At 42.1% G+C, this 23,973-nt stretch overlaps 1 protein-coding gene across 7 annotated transcripts in view; it reads right to left on the reverse strand.

The window, feature by feature from the left end:
- The window catches only part of MBNL3 (muscleblind like splicing regulator 3), a 106,230-nt gene that overhangs the window by 14,131 nt on the left and 68,126 nt on the right, over window positions 1-23,973 (reverse strand). For 6 of the 7 annotated variants that reach the window (XM_059157475.1, XM_059157476.1, XM_059157473.1 and 3 more), the window contains 4 exons: window positions 16,139-16,303; window positions 4,838-5,029; window positions 3,532-3,768; window positions 368-518 (listed from right to left, as the gene is read on the reverse strand). In XM_059157475.1, the coding sequence (XP_059013458.1) occupies window positions 368-518; window positions 3,532-3,768; window positions 4,838-5,029; window positions 16,139-16,303 (745 nt within the window). The remainder of the gene's footprint in view (window positions 1-367; window positions 519-3,531; window positions 3,769-4,837; window positions 5,030-16,138; window positions 16,304-23,973) is intronic. The other variant, XM_059157478.1, reaches the window with a different exon arrangement.

Here is a 23,973-nt window from a genome sequence, read left to right on the forward strand (position 1 = left end):
GGAAACACTTTTTTTTTTTTTTTTTTTTTGAGGGATGACCAGTGTCTTTTCAAGTGATACCTAAGAGTCAAGGAATTAGTTTGAGACCGAACCAAGTGAAACAATCATCAGAAGCAAAAACTAAGAAATGCTAAAAGGAAAAATGTTGACAGTCAGTTTTTTTCTCATTTGATTTCGAACCATTACTCTTAAGGAATCACAGAAACATTTGGTGCTATAGACTGGCAGATCAAGCCTAAAAGCCTTATTTTATTTCCAACCCAAACTCCCGCAGACAGTGCTCGCTTTAAAGCTCTTTGGCAGCTGGTGTGCGCTGTACACATTCACAACATCTCTAGACTCGCGCGGCCCAGAGCCCTGTTCTCACCTGCAGGGATAAATGCCGGCTGCGGGAGCTGCAGGTTAGCCAGAGCCTGCTGGCAGTGGAAAACACTGGGGTTAAAGACCGGAGTGGCACCATTGGTCTTTTCAAGTGCCGATCTCTTTGGAATCAGTTGAAGCATACCAGGCTGGAGGGCCTGTGAGGGAGGGAGGGATTAATACATAGCACCAGAGAAGGTAAAAAAATGTACTCAAAGCGAGCAAGCAGCAGTTAGATAAGGCATGGCCCGGGAACCCTTTGCCACGGTAGCCTATCCACTGAGCAACGGACTGGATGAGTACTTAGTTCCAAATGGGAAATAAACATACCGGGGAAAAACCCTGATTTTCAACTTCACTCATTTAGGCAAATAAAAAGGGGCCTCCTCATTTGAGCAAGATGTGACCTGAAGCTTAACAGCAAATAATCATTTGAAATTAACACCTTGGGGATGTTCATTCCTGAATCCATTACAATGAGATGAGCAGAAGCAACAGATAGAGCAGGAAAGGGATTTTTGCCAGCTCAAATTCCAACATGGATCTAGGAGATCAAGGGCATATAGGTGATAAAACAGATGTCGGGTGGTCAGAGTCTGATACTGTAGTTCCATAAAACAAAATCCAAATTATGGAAGAGCTTCGGGTCCAAATCCAGAACTGTGCTTGTCTCAACTAACATATAAGGGAAAAGCAAATAAATTCTTTTCTTCCCCACTACCCGCCTCACCCAGGTGACACAGTTAGCAAAATGCATGCAATTCTCATTTATAGATGCTTGCTGTTCATTTCAAGATGTATCACTGGCTTCATTAAGTCCTTGTCAGGTTTAATTCTAAAATGCATTAGAATTTAAAATCCTTCTTTCGTGTCTGCACTTCTTTCAAAATCCCACTGTGCTTATAATACTCAGTCAAATCTGCCCCTGATCAGATTCACTGGAGAAGTTTGACATGACTTTTTACATTTTTTTTTTTTTTGTCAGCAAATTACACGTGACTTAAAAATATGTCCCGGCGATAAAACTCGGGTATGCTCGAAATTCTTAAGGAGACAGGAACCCTTATGTTGAGTGACTAGCATTCTATACGCCAAAAAGGGGGCAAGCCATGACCTCCTTTTCCCTGTGGATCTCAAAGTCTAAAGCTATCTCTATTTTCCTACGGGAACTAAATATTTACCCTTTCTCTCTTTTGCTTTTAAATGTGTGCAACCTGCTTTTGGTGAAGTCAAGCTGAGCTACGTACGTGAACATGAAGCAGGTAAAAAAAACACAACTTTACGAAGCATTTCAGCTCTGAATCTTTAAAAATATAGAAAGCTTACATTTTTTTAATGCCTGGCTTCTTTTATTTATCTTTTAAATTTTTTAAAATTAAATTCAATTAATTAATATATAGTGTATTACTAGTTTCAGAGGTAGAGGTCAGTGATTCCTCAGTCTTCTCTAACCCCCAGTGCTCATGATATGGTGCTCACTCCCTCCTGCCCATCCCCCAGCCACCCCAGCCCTCCACACGCTCCCCTCCAGCAGCCCTCAGTCTGTTTCCTATGATTAAGAGTCTCTTACGGTTTGTCTCCCTCTCTGGTTTCATCCTGTTTTATTCTTTCCTCTCCTCCCTATGATCCTCTGTCCTGTTTCCCAAATTCCACATATCAGTGCGATCACATGATAATTGTCTTTCTCTGACTTATTTTGCTTAGTATAATACCCTCTAGTTCCATCCACATCATTGCAAATGGCAAGACTGCTTTCTTTTCTTTTTTGCTGACTGAGTAGCATTCCAGAAAGCTTATATTACTTCAAGGAGCCTCCTTTACTTGATCTTACCTCAAACCAATTCTGGTGGCCAATCTGACCTTACTGCTAAGATTCTGCTCTGATCAGTTACTCAGAAAGGAATTTTATATTGGTATTCACGACTACTAAATGAAGGCCTATCAGGTAATAAATAGTTAACTCTCTACATGGAAATTTGGGGCTGACTTCTATGTCTTCTACCAAATACACCCAAGTCAGGAGAAATAGACACATACATAGGGAGACCCTATGACTGAGCATGAAACACGTGCTCAATGGTGTAAGCAAGAAGTTCCTTGACCATCCCAGGCATATGAGAACCTTTCCTCTTGGGGGCATACTGCATTCCTCCTCTCTATTACAGACCCACACCTGCACTGAATATTCTGGAGACCTTGCTATTTTCGTAGCTTAAAATCCCTTCCTTTGAAAGAATTTAAGACAAAAACCACTTGGTAAAGTTTTTTTCAAAATTCATCAACAGATTGATTTCCAGATCAAGGGAGAGAACTGGTGCTGTGTCCTTCCATCTACCCTCCCTGGGAAAAACTGAGAGATATTTGGAGTATTTGCCTTAGAAAAAAGACACGAGAGTCCCACTCCTACAGAGTAGGGATTGACTTATTTTGTGTAATGAAATCAGTGTTAAGTTCTGGTGATGGCAAGGTAGATTTTGACTCAATGTCAGGAAAACCTTCTTCACAAATAGAGATGTTTGAAAATAAATATATCTCTTTTAGGAAGAGGCAAGTTCCTGTCGTGGCCTTCAGGATCATGTGGGTGAGTATTTTCCTCTTCCCCTCTACAGCCCAGAAACATGAGATTTCATCAGGGTTTGGCCCCTTATTGGGATTATTATACCCTATAACACGAGGAAAGGCTCACATCAAAAAAGAAACTGCAAGTTGCTTATCAAAGTCACGGACAGCTATGACCAACTTAAATAACTCCAACTCCTGTTTCTCAACCCATCATACTGGAGTGTTGTGTGTTACTAGCAGAGCATCCCTCATGGAGCCAAGAGGTAACTTAGTGCCTTTGTAGGTTATTAGAATGAGTCAGGCTATCAAAAACCACTCAAAAATAATTTCCCGTTTAAATTATATAATTTAGCCTTCCTCTAAAGATGGGAAAAAAGCACAGTCGATGAAAAATCATTAGCAAAGCTTTGAAATGATTATTTTGAGAAAATTTCAGTGAATGAAGCAGAATAAACAGGTTCTCTCTTCTCCAGCTCATAACCCTGGCTATTCAGAGTGATATCTATTCATGACCGTCCAAGATCATGGCTACAAGGGTATTTGACACGCTGGGGAACATACTATCATTACCCTGCAACGGCCCCCAACACCTGCCTCCTTCCTACTCACCATAGCAGAGGCAGCTGAGTGGTTCATCTGGTGATGAGCTGCCCTGAGTTTGGCTTGCAGGTGTGCAGGAGGATGAAAGTACCTGCACTTCTCCCGGGTGCATCGTCCCTTGATGTAATCCATGCAGATTGTCACGGTATTATCACTTGCCTCAATCATGGAAACATCCGTAGGGTGAGCATAGCGACAATCGTTCTCACCACGGGTACAATTTCCACGCTGGAATTCTCGGCAAACCTGAAATTAAAACAAAACAAAACACACATCACACTGATGCCTGGAAGGTGATTAGCTTTTACTTGCCAGCGAGTGTGAGGGCAGTAGTCTACGTGATTTTGTCTTCCATTTAGGAATGATCTACAAAGCTGAAGGATAAGGTAAAGCCATAATCACTGTGAGGTGTAAACCTAGACATTTCTAGTCCTAGGGAAGAAAACACTCTGCTCCCTCCCAAGGAAAGTTGTCTGTTTTCCTTACGTTGAAACAGAAGTGCTTAAAAGGACTGTGGAAGACCACTTTATAATCTTCCAGTTAATTCACAGCCTGAAGTGTAATTAGCCAAATTTGCAAGAGGGGGCTGTTTTGCTCAAGTCCGAGATGAGTCTTTATCACACAAGCACGCAATCTTTCCCAGCAAAATCGTGGATCACAACTGAGCTACGTGTCCAATCAGATTGTACTACGATACAGTGCAGGCATTCAAGTTCAGCTGATGGCGTTGACTCTGTAGGAAACGGACTAGCTATTTCTTTCAATCTATGAAGAATGACAAGAGAAGACTGAAGGACTTGCATAAATCAAAATGCTCTTTGAAGTTTCTTTTACATTGCCTTTTCGTAGGCAGGGGGTGGGCTGGGGTGGTGTCTTTCTTAAGACGGAGAAAAAGGTTTAGACACTATGATACTCGTTTCACATTCTGCATTCATAGAGAGTTAGTCTATGTTTTTTTATCTCTCCCGTTTGATTATTCTAGCAAGTAGAGACTCATTAAAAATACAGTTCATTGCAGTCTCTAAAGCAGGAGCCTGGGGAAAAGGATTGTTCCCACCAGGCTTCCTGTTCCACAGCAAATCCGTGGCTGGGCATGCTAAAACATTGTTTGACCTGTTGTACAAGCGGATCAAGGTCCTTCACAGCAGGGGACAACTGCATAGGAGCACCTTTACCCTTTTACCGAGGCTGTATTCCCTAAGCTAGAAACGCAGGTGCACTTATTTTAGGCATTCACAACCCCGGGCTCTGAGTATGTTGTTTTGTGCATGAGGTTAGTATCTACCCTATAGGTATTTGTATATTTCTCCAATACCTCCAGTTTATCCGAACGCATCAGTTTGGGACCAGCAGCTGCGGGCAATGCGAGAGGCGGGTTTCCAGAAATCAGAATGGGGGCATTCGGTATGAGCTCAGCAGGAACCAGGCCCATCCCAGGATGAGGTAAGTAAGGATTGAAAGCCATTCCAGGATTAGCCGCAAGTGATGGATTCATAGGAAAAGAAGTCTGTATGTTTAAAAGAGAAAAAAGGTATTAGAGGTAAGTAGTTTCTTTCTGTTATTTACACAAGGACACATTCTTTCGAAAAGCCTAAGTCAGACCCAAATTTACCGTTCTTTCTTCTGGTTTCTTTTTCGTCTCATATAAATTCCCACATAGGAGTTGCTTTAGACCAACCAATCTCATTGAGTAACAAATTTATTGGTAAACTGGTCAAACCAGGCACATAATTTTAAGTCACAAATTAGCCACATTACGTCTTCTTGATGGAATGTCTTTGAAAGGTGTCTTCTCTTGTGCTTCTGCTTTTAACCTAAAAACCATGCCACCAATGATACCATACATGCAGGCAATGTGCCTTGCAGGCTGGCTTCAGGTTCTCCTCTTTCCCAGAGTAAAAACTCTGTATTTGAACCACACAAGAGTACTCTGTTTTAAGTCTCTTTTCTCTCTGATGTTCACAGTAAATTTCCCACTGAAGTCACCGCACTCTTTCTCCTGGATACTTTTTTGCTTTTTTGCATTTTATGAATGTGAGAACCATTATTACAATTCTCTTTAAAAACTACTGAATTTTTAAAAAAAATATTTATTTATATATTTGAGAGGGAGAGAGCAACTTGAGTAGGGAAAGGGGCAGAGGGAGACGGAGAGAGAATCCTCAAGCAGACTCCCCATTGAGCACGGGCCGCCCCGGGGCTGGAACCCAGGACCCCAGGATCATGACCTGAGCTGAAGGCAGACGCTTAACTGAGCCACCTGCGCTCTTTTTACTTTCAAATAGTCCTTATTTACTTTCAAATAGACATTTTTGGTTTTCCTACCACCACCTCTGCCCCAGAGTAACTACTCCATTTCATGAATTTGAATAGCTTAGCTTTGGCTAACAGCTACCTGTTAAGCAGCCTGCAAGCTCACACATTCAGTTTTTGTTTTCTTTTTAAGATTTTATTTATTTATTTGACAGACAGAGATCACAAGTAGGCAGAGAGGCAGGCAGAGAGAGAGGAGGAAGCAGGCTCCCCACCAAGCAGAGAGCCCGATGCGGGGCTTGATTCCAGGACCCTGAGATCATGACCTGAACCAAAGGCAGAGGCTTTAACCTACTGAGCCACCCAGCTGGCCCACACATTCAGTTTTAATAAACAACTTTCATCCTGCCTATACCTCTACTATAGTTCTTCCCATCAGGAGAGCTAACAAGAGCCCATCCATGGGGTTTTAAAGGAAAAAATTCCCAGTGGGTTGAATCTCATTTCTATTTATAGCCTGAAATGGTCTGGACACTTAAATATGTTTCAGATATTCACTCAAACCTAAATTATTTCCTAAATATTTGAAAATATCAGGTTTTCCCTCTGAGAACCAGAGGTGTGGAATTTCAGCTTCCTCTGAGTCTTAAAAAGCGAACAAGAATGGTGGACACAACTGATTCATGAATAACAAGATCATCTAGACACTTACTTACCCTCAGTGTCTCGAACAGTATTAGCTACTAGGGTAGGAATTCCCAAGAGCGAAGGCACAGTACCTAGGAATGACCAGAGCCTAAGGAAATGCCTCTTAAAAGTCAGTGATTGTCTCTAGAATGGTGGGCCCTAGTCTGCCTTAATCCTGGACTTCCTGGAAAGCTGTGGACTAGTCTATGAAACTCCTCAGGAAATTTAAAGCCCTCGCAGAATTCACCATTGGTGCTGGGCTCTGGACTACCCACTATCTAAGAGCTTATGTTCTAGGGTAAGGATTGGCAAATTGCAGCTCCTGAGCCAAATCTGGCCTGCTTGCTTTTGTATGGCCAGATGGTGAGAATGCTTTCTACATTTTTAAGTGGTTGAAAAAAAGTAAAGAGGAATAATATTTTGTAACACATAAAAAGTATATGTATATGTATATGAAATTCATATTTCAGCATCCCTAAATAAATTCCACTGTCATTAGGAGACCTGTATTAACAAAAAGTTGTAGATAAGATCCTCAACTTTGCCTCTTGTCCCATGAAGCCTAAAATATTTACAATTTTGTCGGGGTGCCTGGGTGGCTCAGAAGGTTAAGCCTCTGCCTTCGGCTTGGGTCATGATTTCAGGGTCCTGGGATCGAGCCCCACATCAGGCTCTCTGCTCAGCGGGGAGCCTGTTTCCCCCTCTCTCTCTCTGCCTGTCTCTCTGCCTACTTGTGATTTCTCTCTCTGTGTCAAATAAATAAATAAAAGCTTTAAAAAAATATTTATAATTTTGTCATTTACAGAAACCATTGCTGACCCTCATTCTAGAGGATTCCAAAGAGTAAAGCATTCTGTCAGTCTCTGGAGTAAAGCACTAATTTTGTATGTGCATGTATAGAAATTTCATACTTTTGGCAAGATTCTGCAAGTTGAAACTAATACTACAGGATTCACTAAAATATTTTTTAATTGTTACTAAATTAGGATTCTTAACTATTTCTTTATACAATGATAACTACTTGGTGACTAAGAATGGGAACATAGATGGAACCTTGTAAAGGTAAAATTTTAGGAGCGTTGCTCCACGTGTTGGGTCTTAAAGGATTCTGAAAAATCTCTGCATTGTAATAGAATTTAATAAAAGACTATGCTTGAAATACATTCAAGGAATGTTAACTTATTATTTAAATTGGGTTATCCCTCAATCTAGTACAAGGAAATAGAAGTGAAATGCTATGCTAAAGCAATCTTTGTGTCTGCCCAATAGCTTAGATCTGTTTGTAGCTACTTCAATAATACCCAAGGTCTATTATAATTATCGCTGGATGAATGCAAAATACTTTAACTCACTGAGGCTAATCCTGGCCTGAAGTCAATGTAACTGAGGCATTCTCTCTGTGAGCTCCTGTCAAGAGGTAGACAACCAAACATTTTCTCTTATAGGATGGCAAAAATTTGGTAATGATTTGTTGACTTGATTTTAATACCAGAAAAATAACACTCTTAACTTTGACTAGCATTCATAATGCCTAAATTTTATTGCTCATTGGCAAGCATTTATATAGTATAAAAGGAAGCCCTGTTTACTGTCACCATATGAATTTCGGTCCTTACATAATCCTCAAGCACACTGAAATGTACAATTTTCATTTCCCTCAGACTTGACTAACTTCACGTGGAGCACAACTGAATAATCTTGGTTTCAGATTTTTGCTGGGTCGCCTCTACACTCTCCGAATATTGTTCTGTGGGGACTGAGATGGCCAAAAGGCACACTGCAGGAGGCCCGTGGAACCTCCAGACTAGTTAATTGGTCCCTTAATAATAGAGACTTGACTTTGCAAACAGACGCAAGCTGATAGTGGTGTTTATGTTCTAATCACACTTGTTAATGAATAAGTCACTGTGGCCCAAGAGAGAGCTAGGAAAAAAAAATTCAAGGATCAAAAGTGAAGAGTTGCTCTCATCTAGGTCTGGCTTTTCTGATCTTAATCGCAAAAGTGTCCAAGTAAGAGGAAGCACTGCAGGTAGGCAGGCAGGCAAAGGAGTGTGAGTGTGAAAGGTGTAAAATGTAGAGTGCAAGGAAGGACACGTCGTGGTCTGGATCTGCCTGTGTTTGGTGGAAGAAGCTGCCAAGTCAGCCAGCACTTAGAATGGAGCGCCTAGATACAGATCTGCATAACACCACATGCTTACTGCAGGTACGAATCTGGCGAGAGGACAAATGACCTCTTCTTTAGACGGGCAAGGCAATTTTGACTGTTCCTGAAAAGTGAACAAGGGCTGACCTAAAAATTATTTGTTGACGAACCACCGTGTAATAATAGTGACAATTGATCAGTACTCCACTAGGAAAGGAAAAGTATAAAGAGATCAAGTGTTGCCCAATTTTAACAAAGGGTATTGAAGGAAATATGGATGGGGGCGGGGCGATGACAAGAGCTGAGAAAAGCAAAGAAGGTGCAAGAAACCTGAAGACTATAAACATTTCCATGTGAGTCCAGGATAAATGGATGCTAAGGGTTGGGATTATCAACAGTTCATCAAACCGCCACCACCAACAACACAAATTAAAGCAAAACCTTGCATGGCTAATAGAAAGAGAACTCTACAGAGGGGGGGAAAAAAAAAAGAAGAAGAAAAGGCCAAAGCTGTAAAAAAAAAAAATACAGAACATCAGGTAGAAATCAGAAATTAAGAGAATCACAAGAACATGAATTCACCATCTTACTATTGTTAGATCCTATATTCCTAGAGGGTAGAGACTGTTTCTAGGTTATCTTTTTATCTACCTCGGACCCTCTGAAATACCTGGCACGGAGTAGATGCTCAATAAATATTTACTGAGTGGAATGAAAACCGATTCCTAAGCTGTTGATTACTTTTAGGTTTACCAGTTAGAAAAATCCAGTTCAAACGTCACCGTACAAAAGAAACACTCAGGGATCAGAAATGGCAGCACAGAAATGGAATAAATCCATCAGTTTTGCTGAGGGAGATTTTAAGCATAAGGCTGCCCCCAAACTGTCTTTTCACATAGATGGGAAATGCTGGGTCAAACAGGGTGAGAAGCACGGGATACTTTATACACACGTGGCTGCCCGTGCAAACAAACACAAATAGATGTGTGCGTGCATTTTGATTGATTGATTGATTTTTGATTTATTTATTTGAGAGAGAGAGTGAGTATAAGCCGGCGGCGGGGGGGGGGGGGCGTGGAGGGGTAGAGGGAGAGGGAGAAACAGGCTCCCTGCTGAGCAGGGAGCCCAATGTGGGACTTGATCCCAGGACCCCGGGATCCTAACCTGAGCAGAAGGCAGATGCTTAACCCACTTAGCTACCCAGGTGCCCGTATGTGTGCATTTTAATTTTTTCTTTTAAAGATTTTATTTATTTATTTGACAGAGAGAGATCACAAGTAGGCAGAGAGGCAGGCAGAGAGAGGAGGAAGCAGGCTCCCTGCTGAGCAGAGAGCCCGATGTGGGACTCGATCCCAGGACTCTGAGATCATGACCTAAGCCGAAGGCAGCGGCTTAACCCACTGAGCCACCCAGGCGCCCCATTTTAATTTTTTTTAAGGATTTTATTCATTTATTTGACAGAGAGAGATCGCATGTAGGCAGAGAAACAGTCAGAGAGAGGGGAGGAAGCAGGCTCCCCTCCGAGCAGAGAGCCTGATGTGGGGCTCAATCCCAGGACCCTGGGATCATGACCTGAGCCGAAGGCAGAGGCTCAACCCACTGAGCCACCCAGGTGCCCCCATGTGTGCATTTTTTAACTGGAGTGGCTAAATCATGAGTAGCAGAAGGTATCCAATGCAGAGTTCTGGGAAAAATGTCTTAGTGATACTACAGACCAAAAGATGCAACTTCTTACTACAAAATGTGTGGTACCAGGGGACAGCAAGTTGTTAATGTGACTGGCATCCACAGAATGGTTTAAGAGTAGAGACCAGCTAAAGAAGAGTTTAAAAGGTTTAGTAAATGTAGGGTGCCTGAGTGGCTCAGTCGGTTACATGTCCAACTCTTGATTTCGGCTCAGATCATGATCTCAGGGTTGTGGGATTGAGCCCTGCCCCGGGCTGCACACTTAGTGGGGAGTCAGCTTGAGGTTCTCTCTCACCCTTTCCCTCTGCCCCTCTCGCCCCCCCTCGCTCTCGTGTGCTCTCTCTCTCTCTCTAATAAAGAAGTCTTTAGAAAAATATTTAGTAGATGCATAAAGTATACTAAAGCAAAATAGGACCGTTTGGGGGGAACCAGTTTAAGATCATGATCAGGAGGTCTCCTCATGGCCTTCTCTCGTGAGATGAGATGGTTTTGATAAGGAAAAAACTATCCCCCATAGGGTGAGATTGTCAGGCATTGATTTTGTTGGCCACTGCTGTTGCTTTATCTTCCGTCAGAAAAAAAGCTTTTCACAGAGCCCTCCAAACTTCCTGCCTTCAACTCACTGTGATCAACAAGCAGTTCTGGGATAGTTTGCTGTGCCTTAGACTGTGATCAAGAACAGAGACGCTAACAGGCCCACATGGTCTCATTAGCTCCAGGCTGTAGCCACTGGAGCTCAGCAGCCCCAGGAGGAGGACACGAAATGGGCGGAGAGGAGATTATGTTGCATTTATCCCATGAGAATATATGGGGGAGGCTAACGGGAGAATGCTGAGATTTGTTACTATTGGAGCAATGGGGCGTCATAAAAGATATCATGTACAAATGATCCCTGTTTAGCTGCAAAACTGTAGCATTTCCATTTCACCTTTGAACAAACAAGGTTTCACATTGTGTGTTAACAGAGCTGGGACAAGGCGGAGAACTTACTGCTGGTGGGACTTACTCTGCTTGACTATAAAAGGAGCTTCAAGCTGTGTGACCTACACAGCCTAGGGAGAGGACCGGAATAATGACTCCACTTTGCACCAGTAATTGCAATCAGGAGTGAATCTAGGATCTGTAGGGCCTCAAGTTTAGGCGGCTGGGTGCGTGAGGGGAGCCTTAAGAACAAAGAGTACACAAATGTATTTTGCAAACTTTACAAACACATTGTAAATACACCGGTGGGGCTCCTCCCAGGGCCTCGGATGGAGACCATGCAAATGAGGGGCCCTGAGCCTTCACTAACCTCCAGGTAAGCCTACTCGTGGGAACAATTTGCTGAACAAATAAATGATGTTAGGCTTCAGTTGCAGTATCTGAAAGTGAAATCTTGGCTAACCTTTTAGCAAACATGGTAAAATCCACAGGAGTTTGGGGCTAGCTGCACTCCGCACACTCCTGTGGTGTGTGATGTAGTCAACCTCGGTCTGTGTGGAACGTCACGTGATAACGACGGTCATAATTATATTAGGAGCACATTCGCCTAATAATTACATAATGCCTGTCATCACCAACTTGAATGTTCTGCAAAAATCTCTTTACAAAACATGGAGATGTAAGCATATCGAGATGAAAGAACAAAATGTCGCCATTTATCCTTTAGAGAGTAGATAAGCTGAAAATTCCTCTTGAGCACCTTCATTAAAGGGCACTGGAATTTCTGTAGTGATCATGAGACTGGTCATCTGGAATGTGGACATGGTTTCCTTTTCCACTAAGTCTACAAAATGGCTTGCCCACCTTTTGTCATGATAACTTTTATTTATTTTTTTAGAAGATTTTATTTATTTTGAGAGAGTGTGCGTGCATATGTGAAGGGGAGGGGCAGGCAGAGGGAGAGGGAGAAGCAGGCTCGATCCCAGGACCCTGAGATCATGACCTGACCAAAGGCAGATGCTTAACCAGCTGAGCCACCCAGGCGCCCCTTATCATAACCTTTAATAAAAGAGCCATGACAATAGGGAGATGGCAGATGCTTCAGCCAATGAAGTTAGTTTTGTGTATGAACCATATGTGAGCTCTATGTACTAGAAAACCTGTAACTCTGATGGGAATCAGCAAAATGTAGAAGGTACCACGGTTAAGGAGGGATGCTATTCTTTGTCTTTAATGACTGAAACACTGAAGTACTTAACATTTTCTAAAATGAAAAAGTAAATAAATAATTTTGCAACTCAGCTTCTATTTGCTTAACGCTGTTGCAGTCCAAAGTCCTGTGGAATGATAAAGCTAACTTTATATTCTGAGGTGCTACCTCAACCTTCATTCCTTGCTCTATTAATGTCAGATAAACATATGAGCTTGTTTATGGGAAATGTATCTGGTACAGAGAATTATAGAAATGATGTAAAACGGTGGGGAGGGTTCAGACATACACCAGATGATACTATTTGCAAGGAAGGACAGGTCTGGAGTGGAACCAGTTTTTTGATAGGCTCTGTGGTTTGAAACACTCTAACTTGGCCGCAGGACTGCAAGTCACGAAAAACAGCAGACCAGGGGACTTGGCACACCCCAAAGGCTGAACCCATGACCTCTATTATAAATCATCAGGTGAATACACTTGACTGGGTCGGTCAAGTTCACCTGCGTGTAAAGAACTGTTTCCACGTGCATCACCGCATTCAAAGAGAGAAACCAAAGGGGTTTACTAGACATGGATAGATCTAGACTATGCAAAACGTCTAAATCAGAAGTGTTTCTAATCGGCTGACAACACCATATGCACTTCACATATGCAAACATTACATCCATCCGTGAGAACCCTTCCTCCCGTAATGAAAATTTCCGGTTGTGAAACTGAAATTTAAAAGCATCAGTTTGCCTGAGAGCAATCCAGTGTGTCTGATTTCCTTAAAATTCTTCAACAGGGCTCCTGTTTGCCTCCTAATTATGCCAGGGGGAGTTCTTATACATGACTTTTTTTTTTTCTGTGAACATGAGAAACTATCTCTTAATGGCATCGAAAAACACTGGGGAGTCACGCTCCTTGTCTCACTCGCTAAAGTTCCTTAATAAAGCTAACAAAAGCTTTCAGGGGTAGAATTTTATACCAGCAAATGTCAATTCAGACCTGTTAAATACAGTGAACAAACTTGCCTGCTACAGCAAGCATTCCCCGAAATTGACTAGGTGTGGCTTTTATTCATTGTTCAGTCACATTGAACATCCCATTTAGGTTGACATTCCCTTTATCTGGGGCTCATAATAAGCAAACCATACTCAATTTTCCGAAAGCAGATGTGCTCTCTTGGTATCCTAGAAACAGATCAAAGTATGCTTTGTGGAAAGATGTGAAGTTCAAGCCAGTGATACCAAACGGGTCTTAATGTGCAACCATCTAAATATCAGGACTGGAAATTTAAACAAAGCCTTGACTATTCTAGGGAGAAGAATCAGATTATCAGGGTGGTGGGGGCTTAAAAGGGATAGAGAGTTGTTTGGGGAGCGAAGGTACCAGAAAAGTCAAGTAAAATCATATGTTACTTCTACAGTAATATCAAGATCCATAATAAAGAACATTTCTTTCAAATCAGACTGGTAAATGTCACTTAAAATTGCTCACACTAGTGCAATTACAACACGCCTACAAAGCTTTCTAGACCACAAAATAGGATCATATCAATCATCTTGGGGTTAGTTTTTTGTATACATAATAACGGCAGAAATTAATCTTTTATCAGTTTATCACATCACAACAGCTATTGTTAAATAATCTACAAGGTAGAAAAGCAATTTCCAATTGTTCCCTGGGGTCTTCTAAGTAATGTCTTGTATCTTACGACATGCTATAAAATAAATTGTACTCCTGTGAGTCATATCAGTCATATTCTGCAGTCTGAAATCGGAAATTACCCTCATGGAAGAAAAAAAGGGAAATGTATTCTATTATAGAAAGCATGGAGAATTCAATTAGAAAGCACAAGAGGCTAGAGAACTCAACGGATCTCTTATTGGACTCTAAAAAAAGCCACTCCCTCGTCTCCAGGGTGAGCCAGCATGATCAATAATGCATGAATGGTTGAGATGGGGAATGGAAACACTCTCCTGGAGGCTGAATAGAAGATGACTAGTCTGCCTTCTGCTTTTACCCCTACTTTATCCCAGGCCTCGCTCTCTGATTCCCTGAAACCGGGTATTTGATTGATGCCCCGGTGCTATCTCTTGACTAAGGAAAAAAAAAAAAAAACCATGCTGGGCTCAGGTGTGTAATATAGTCTGGCCTCTATTCTTCGCTCCTTCTGAAATTGGGACATCCACGAGAGGCCACGAGTGGTAATGGCGGTGGGTGAAAAGCTCCCTTGCTTTATTCCCTTACTGCTCACGTCTTTCTGGACTCACCACAAACATTCATTTCTCTGTGGTTTTGTTCAGACTATTCCCAGAATCTAGAACACCTTCTTTTCCCTACCCCTTTAGAAACACGGAGGAGCGAAAACAGCTCACTGTGTGAAAGCTAACAAAAGGGTTGGAAGAAGGAGTTTAACTGTATGAAGCATTATGAAAGGTCAAAGAACTGCTCAGAGCTCACTGATGACCTTCTGGGAACTAATTTATCAATGTAATTAATCAGCACTGAGTTCTAAGGCAAATGTTTTTTGCAAACTTCTAGTATGGGGAATGAAATCTATTCATTTTACTTAATGCTGTCTGGCCCTTCTGGAAAAAGAGGATCATGGTGCAAAATTTCAGTGACTCATCAATGCCCCGACTACCTATAAAGATGTACCAGTGAAGGGGTTGCCCTGTCCACACGGATTTCCTCGAATTCTGAGAATCGATTTTATAATGAAATAGGCTTTGCTGAGACCACATTTTCATTGTATTCATCTAAATACGACAGAGCAGAAAAGCTACATGGTCTTTAGTTTTCAGTGAGTTTACTACATAGTCACTGACCAAATGGGTAACAGATGAAGACAACATACTCCTTTCCAATTAGTATCTCAATAATGGAAGTTCTAAGACTAAACTGCAACTTTATATTGTAAGGTATCAGGACAAAATGAATTTTCAATAGGACAAAATTACTTTGTCAAGGATCCATTTCAACTCATTGATCTATAAAAATACCAGATGCTGGGCTAGAATGGCGACATCATCTTTTTAATTCCTGCAGAGGGAAACTCTGTGGCTGCGCTAAGCTAAACCACCATCAAATACCTGGCCAGGATTCCTCAAGAATGTCAGGATCATGGGAAACAGGGAAAGACCGAGAATCGGTCGCAGACCAGAAGAGAGAGGGGACACAGGAGTCAAATAAATGTCCGTGGTACCCTGGATTCGACATGGGAACAGCAAGACGACCCTAAAAAAAACAGCTAATGAAGTCTGAATAAAATCTGGAGTTTAATTAATAGCAATGCGTAAAATGTCGGTTTCTTCACCTTGACAAATATGCCACAAGAAATTAACAGAGGGAGAAGCTGGGCGAGGGGTAATATGGGAACTCTCTGTACTATCTTTGCCAACTTTTCCTTCAACCTATAATTATTTCAAAATAAGAAGCCATTAAGAAGTAACAAAACCGCCATGAAAGAGCAAGGAAATTTCTTTGGCTTAATACGTGAGAATTCAACGGTTTACCTGTAATAACAGTCAGACCTCCTCCTCATCTTAAAATGCCCCTGCTCCTTTATTGTTATTCTTCTAGAAACTGAATTCACAGTAAATGCAACCCAGGTGTTAAACCCAACACACCCAAAAGCCCAGCAAGGGGATTTCGGCATAGATCTATATTCTTAAAAAAAAAAAAAAAAAGACACACATACGCAGTTTCTCAAAGACATAGCCGTGACTTACAAGTGATGACATGTGAGCATTCTGGAGCATAAACTGCATTTGCTGGGCGAACATGGCCGCGGCGGTCTTTTGTTGGATCAGATTGTTGCGTCCATTAATTTCCAGCTGAGTTTTTAAGTGTGGAGGAGGGTGAAGGTACTTGCAGTTCTCTCTGGCACAGCGACCCTGAAAATGAAGAATTAGATGAATGCGCATTGGTATTTCTCAAAATCCGGCAACAAAGTAACAAAAGTTTATGCAATCCCAAGCATGTGTGGATTCCTGTAATAAGCACTTTGCACGCACGAATTAACAGTCTTCGTAAAAACCCCCTGGGATCGATAACCTTTTAAGCTCCACCTTCCAGGTGAGGAAACTGACACTTAGAGAAACTGGCGCAGCTAGAAAGTGACAAAACTCGAACTAAAACCTGGTTGCTCTGATTCCAGAACCCATTCTCTTAGCCACTCTGCTCTGCCCTACTTTAATATGCATCAAATTATATTTAAAACATAAAATATTAGGAGGCACTTGGGTAGCACAGTCAGTTTAGGGCCAAACTTTTGGTTTCCGCTCAGGTCGTGATCTCAGGGTTGTGGGGTCGAGCCCCAGGGCGGGCTCCTTGCTCTGCAGGGAGTCTGCGTGAAACTCTTTCTCTCTCTCTCTCTCTGCACCCCCCACAGCCACTCTCTCTCTCTCTCTCTCTCTCTCTCAATAAATAAATCTTTTAAACATAAAATATTAGGAATACTATGATACTCTCATAATGTTACAGATTAAATAAAAATTTCCTGACATGTAAAATCATGTGTGTTAAATAAGATTTAGGATTTGGATCTGCATACAGAAACCATCAAGAAAATTAAGGGAAAATGTTAGATAACTATATACACATAAATATACCTGATAAATTTTAGATCCATTTTTCTGGGCAGTTTTAAAGTTCTTTTTCCTGAATCCATACAACATGAGAAACATCTTGAAATCCCCTGGCATTCTGTTCATCAGAGCATACCTCTTTATACCTGACAGTCATGTTGTTCCTTAGGTTCCAGAGGCAATGGCCCTAGATCACTTGGATAATTGAGACCAAAGTGTATTTTGGAGTCTCAGCTCTTTCAATGTTTTTTTTTTTTTTTTTTTAATTGATTCTTTACGAACTTCCAGACAGGATAGTATGTCAGTCCTGGGCAACCAAATATGTCTTTGGTGTTGCTTAAATGCTGACATGGCTGCTAAAGGACATCAATGGATAGAGATCTATCACAATGTCAAATGTGACCTGTTGCGTTCGTTTAACTGGCCAGCACTCTCCAAAGAGGCTACTGAACCTCTCATTCATATGACCAGGTCCCCCATAATCTTTTCCAGATAAGCGCAACTGCAAGCAATTCTTCTCTCCACCAATGCTAAAATTCTTTACACTGGAGAGAGGGGTGGAGAAAAAGAGCAGCTTTTTGGGGGAGGTACCCAGGAGTGTAATATAAGCTTCCAGGCCACCTGAATCCACAGGAGTTCATCAAGCGTTTCTGACACATGATAGGAACCTCCCTTACTTCAGATGGCTAAACCTTTCCACAATCACGCCTCCACACTGAGTTATCTTGTCATTAAAGCATTCCTATAATTTCACTGCGAATCAAGGTGTGGCCTTCAAAACTTTCTAGAGCTACATTGAACACAAACCCAGATGCGTGCATGATAAGAAGCTGAATATAACTTAGAACAGAGCTTGAGAAATGAAAGGAGCCATGATTTTTTTGTCAGTTTCGTCCTTTCATTTCTCCCGATGACAAATTTCATTTTAACCAAGTCAAATAATTTAGAAAATCAAATCATATCTTACTTTCCACGTACCTTTACATTCCTCTGCATATCCTGGTAAAGGAAGCATTTATTGGTAGGAAGAGTTGAGAATGTTATTAACCCAATCGTTCTGATTTTGTAAAAGTAGCTTAAGAACCGCTACATCATTTCAGCACAAAGCAGGACTGGCAGGAAATCCTTCTATGGGCTCAAAAACACAACAGTGGAGGGTTCCCCCCCCGCCCCACTAATGTGCCTCCTATGAGAAAACATAAGCTTAATTTTACGCCTACCACAACCTGCACAAATCTTTGTGAAATCACAAAGATTTTAGTCCCTAGATTTTCCACCCTCCACCCAGTGTGACCGAGGTTCTCTGGCTCAGAGTTAACAACCCTGCGGGGAGCGCTGATGCTTGCTGGCCAAGCATGCCAGTTTATACTTGGGGGTTCCTCTTCCTCCTCCCACGCCCTACCATTAAGATTTCCCCAAGCTTCAGTCCTAATCCTCTGCTCTCCTCTCTAATCTCCCTTCCCTGGAGAAACAAAGTTCTTGTAAAGTTTCACCTATCACCGCACTGGCTCAGATCGTAAATCTCTGTCTCTACTTCTGCTCCCTCTTTGGAATTTTGGGGCTTTCCGTCACTAACTGCAGCTGCATTTGGAGGTCCTGCCCCCCAACCCCACCAGGTCTCAATAACTTACTCCTGACCTTCCTTCTCTGTGAATGATCTTTCCTCTTCCTGTGGCAAACACAACCATAGATGCTTACACAGAACGCAGTCTGTAACCCCTTCCGAAGAAGCTTTGTAATGAGGGCTGTCTCTTAAAGTCAGGAGTTCCAAACAATGGATCAGTTTAAACAATGAAAAGAAAAGGAATACACTAGGATTTTTTTTACCATTGTTACGATTTCAAGTTTTAACATCATTTACATTGAGTGCTATCAGTGAGGAAGAGAGGGAGAGAATGCTGCGTATTTGGTGCATCTTCTGCCAATCTACAGATAAAGGATTACTTCCTGCCTTTGTACTTTTATATTACTGTCCTTTACATATAATAACTTTTCTTAAGCTTTGTCTCAGAAAACTAATGACATTCGTACAAAGCAAAAACAGTACACAAAAAAAGAAAAGAGAATTACACTTTAATAATTACATCAAGTTGAGCTGTAAAACGGAAAGTGTGGAATAGGAGGCCCCAGAAGATTTAAACACAACTTATTTGTCTTAGTTATGAGATTTTTACTTGATTTATAAAGCATTCCCTTTTGAATGACAGAATCCATAATTTAATTTTATAACAATGCAAATGCAAAGCAATACTACCTTACCAGAGACTGCTGCTTATGCTAAAGAAAGCTTATAAAAGACAAAAAAAAATCTGCATTTTCTATCCAAACAATAGATGACCAGACCAAATAATGTAATATCAGTGTTATCTGGGGAACACAATATTTCCCAAGAAAACCAAGCCTCTTAAGTTTTTTCAAGATGACTTTGGAACTCAGGCTAACATACTGATAGGCACAACACTCCGTGCTAACAAATCTCTTCTGCACAGTCCTCATTCTTCAAGAGGCCCAAACTTAATTATAGGCCAAAATACTTAAACTAGAGTTTGGAGTCGTAGGGGAATAAACTTGGTTTCTGACATTTACTAACATCTGCTTTTGGTCCTTCTTTGGTAAACAGGTAGGGATGGGTTGGGGTGGAGGCAGGGGAGGGACTGCCCAGCACAGTATCTAATCACCCATTGTTCTTGGACTTTGGAAAACTAAAGACTAGAAAGTTTCCAGCGTTTTCTTTCGACCAGCTAAGCACTTTGAATGGGTCACAAGATATCTTACCACACTGGGCCTATAACAGCCCAGAAACTATCTTGGTCTGAAAAAAAAAAAATACCCCTCAGGTTTCCCAAGCCACTTCAAAGGTGTCCCAAGTCCTCCTTCTAGAACCACAGGTTCAGAGTTGCCATGTGCCCAGTGGACCATGTCAAAAAGGACTCTACAAGTCTTTACCTTTGACAGTTGCCAACCACCAGCAGAGCTGGCTCTACCCAGAAAACAGCAACTAAGGTTAGTCAAGACAAAGAACTCTCTATGGGGTGCCTGGGTGGGAGGGGGTGTGGGGGATGGGAGGGTGAGGGCACCTTCGGTTAGGCTTCCCCTGCTGACTCTTAGTTTTAGCTTTGGTCGTGGTCTCTGGCTCCTGGGCTCATGGGGTTGAGCCTCATATGGGGCTCCAAGCTCAGCAGGGAGTCTGCTTGGATTCTCTCTCTCTCTGTCTCTCTTCCCTCCCCTGCCCCATGCACTCTCTCTAAAATAAATAAATAAATAAATAAATCTTAAGGGAAAAAAAAAAAGATAAAGATAAAGATAAAGAACTCTCTCTCTGCTTCCCCCTACATATACACGGAGAATTAAAGAAGAATGACAGAGAGAATTTCACTTCCTTTCCATTTCCTTTGGCCTTAAAAACAAACCATTCTCATCTGGCCTTTCACTATGTTCCTGAGTTAAGAAAATAGCAAAGTGATTCAATAGGAAAGTGGTTCTTAGCCAGAATAAGAGCCACACTACACCCATGAACCTTCCACTTCCCCCTTCCCCATCTACTTGCTTTGAAATTGCACCCAAAAAGCAGCAGGGGGAGAAAATGGTCAATGAAACTTCTGAAATACATCTGCATCAAAAAGTTGATGACAGACAAAGGAAAAAGTTGCCGAGCATTTGTAAAACCTCCACAATTCAATCTCTTTCCTTTTTCCTACCTTCAGGCTTTTGACAAATGAGTACAAAGCCTTTGACAGAGAGAGAAAAGTAGCATTGTAGAGATTCAAATCCCACCTAAGTCTTGGGAGTTATGAGGGTGAGTCTGTCAGATCCAAGATTTCCCATGCACTTGGTGGTAGAAAAAGCCTGTGAAATGTACTTTTTAACGTTCCTAAGAAAAAGCTCTACCATCCATCAGAATAAGAAAAGGACCCTAGGAAGCTGAAAATTACCTTTTGTCAGTCACAGTATCTTAACAGGAACAGCTGTTTGCAGAATGACTGGCTTCTTCAAATACATGTGGAATTACAGGGAGGGGGGTGGTGGGGGGAACCCCTCCCCTCAAATACAATGATTACTGGGTTACCTTTTCAAAGACACCTCACAGCTCTGCTAGGCGACCAAGAATGAAAGTGAAATGCGAAATATAGGCAAAGAACAGATGATTTGTTCTATGAAACAAATTATGTTATTTCCTTTTAATGATCGTGTGTTAAATGAAAAATCCTGTAGATCACAGCAGCCCACTGACACACACTTACATGCATAGACACAGCTGCTCAGAGGAAGTAACAGTGATTCAAGAATTACAAATCACACATCTGAGGTTGCCTGGTTCCTACCACCATCAAGACCTATTTAAAGGCTAGAACAATCTAAAGGAGCTAAAAGTGAGGGGACATCAACATCAACGTATTAGCCAGACCTCAGCATACTAATGGCTAATTTCCCACTTTCTTCCTCTTAGGGTTCTGTCTTTCTAAAAATGGATAAAATCTGCATCAATTTCTCCTCCAACATTATAGCATCTATGAACATTGACAAATATGCATAAAGAGCATCCTTAAATCTTACATATAACTTGTAATTTAAATTTGCGATGCAGACAAGAAAGCTTTTTTTTAAAGTCTTTAATAAACCATTTCCTGAAAATATTGAAGGCAAGATTAATGAGGCTGAACACAGACCCCCATGGAGAAGGCCAGCCAAGCACCCCCCCTCCCCTGCAGTCAGCTCAGCATCTCATTTCCTTACACTACTGAACTCTGCTTTCTTGAGGTCCCATTTACGCACACACTGGGCAATGACTTTGGCACAAACCAGACACCAAGTCTGGATTCAGATAAGAAGCTGGGAAGAGGGCAGGAGAACTTTCTTGCCTATCTGCCTCAAGAAAGCTTTCAAATGGTGACCTCCAAAAAGATGAAGGGAGTAGGGCTCCGCGATGACAACTTGTTCTGAAACAGTCCACCGAGATGGCCTGATTACCAGCTTGTAACATTTAGGGCTGAACCGGACTTTAAGGAACATCCCGTGTGCCTTTATCTTCCTGAGAAAGCAAAGAGCAAAGAAATGAGAGGACTCGTCCTACTTCAGATGCAGCTCAGTTAGGGGCAGAAGCCAAGTTCCCAGGCTCGAACTCCCCAACATGGATTTTCAGTTCAAATGACTCTTCCCCTGTAAAGATCTGCCTAGACTCCCCTCCCCGCGCTGCCTCTCATTTATCTCCCCCTCTTCTGAGCCTCCACTTGCATCTTGCAGTTTTATCCCAGCACTTATCACTGTGCACATCGATAAATTGTTTGCATGCCTATCTCCCCACTAGACTTTGAGCTTATCCAAAGGCAGGACTCTATCTTCCTCATCTTTGAACCTCCAGGGATGTTTCTGTGTCTGGAGAAGAGCGGTCACTCCATAAGTTTGCTGAGTGAATGAATAAAGTTTGTGAGAATGATTTTATAGGGAGCAACACTAAGTCTGCCTTAGAAGCCTACTTGCTGGGGCGCCTGGGTGGCTCAGTGGGTGAAGCATCTGCCTTCGGCTCAGGTCATGACCCCAGCGTCCCAGGATCGGGAGAGTTTGCTTCTCCCTCTCCTTCTGTCCCTCCCCCAGCTTGTGCTCTGTCTCTCAAATAATCTTTTTTTTTTTTTTTTTCAAGAAGCCTACTTGCTTCTCTAGCTGTTTCCTTCCATTAAGTTCTTTCTTTATCCTCCAACAAGAGAACATAGCCAACTTATAAATAAGGCTGTTCTGATAGTCTGTCCCAAATGACTGGTTATTCTATTCAGGTCTAGAACACGGTGAATTCATACTTTTCTTTTTTTTTTTTTTTTTTTTTTTGTTGTGAATATATATTCTGGGTTGTATGTGATCACGATGGCTGAAAACTCCTGGTAGTTCAGTATAACGAAGCCAGAAGCGTGAGGAATCCACGAGGCACAAAGACACAAACCCTGGTCTAATTCCAGGGGTCTACAGCCACAAGAAGCCCCCACGCCACAGGGCCCCACAGAGCCGAATAAAGGAACCTGCAGCAGATCCATGGGTAATCGGCACCTGAGTCGCCCAAGGCGAACACTGCATTCCCAAACCAGCTTCCAGCACGCTACTTTCACCCCTACCTCCCCGCCACCCCCACTCTTACCCTAACCCCACATTCTGTGCACAGGCTGCAAGTCAAAATCCCTGAAACTACCTACTTAGAGGTAGAATATGTGGCTTTAAGGCAGTCACATCGGGTGGGACCTTCTTGCGGATCTCTATGGCACGCACTGGCTTCTTATAAGAAACCTGTCCCCGCTATACTTCAAGACCCGCCCCCCCCCCGCCACAGCTCACCCCCCCATTCAACTGTATTCACATTAAACACTTGTTTTCAAATAATCACGAGCTTAAATTTTTCCGTGAAATTTTCTGAAGAGCAAATAACACTAAAAATCAGAGGCTGGTCACAGAAAAACCATGCCTGCCTCACCCGTGGCTCAGATCTGCTTCCTGCCCCCACCTCTAAGTCCCCACTGCCCGCACCCCGCACCCTGTCTGCCTGCCCCAGTCTCATCGAATACCTTCAATCGTGCTGGAAAAATATTAACTGAGTTATCTGTTCAATAGTAAGCTGCTCAAGAACGCACCCCCTGTGTTTACAAAGCAGCTGATCAGAATCAAATGAAAACCAAAGACCAGGCAAGCATGTCCGTACCAAGTCACCAAAAGCATTCATGGAGGCTGTTTTTAAAGCAGCCTGATGGCTGCCAGCATAAAATGTCATTAAAATACAGAAAACAGGAAAGAGAACATAATGGCATTCAATGTGTGACTCCAACAAATAAAATCCCCACAAAATCACGCGACATAGGCTCGTCAGGAAACAACATAAGAGAGATGGCTCGCTCTCAGCCCACAGTCAAATGTTGGGTTCTTAGGGTTCCTTCCCCTTCCTTTGTTAAGACACCCCACCTAGGGACCTACTGTAGTGATACAGACCCAGGACAAAGAGG

The sequence above is a fragment of the Mustela lutreola genome, chromosome X (genome assembly GCF_030435805.1).
Source record: "Mustela lutreola isolate mMusLut2 chromosome X, mMusLut2.pri, whole genome shotgun sequence".
NCBI classification, from domain to species: Eukaryota; Metazoa; Chordata; class Mammalia; order Carnivora; family Mustelidae; genus Mustela; species Mustela lutreola.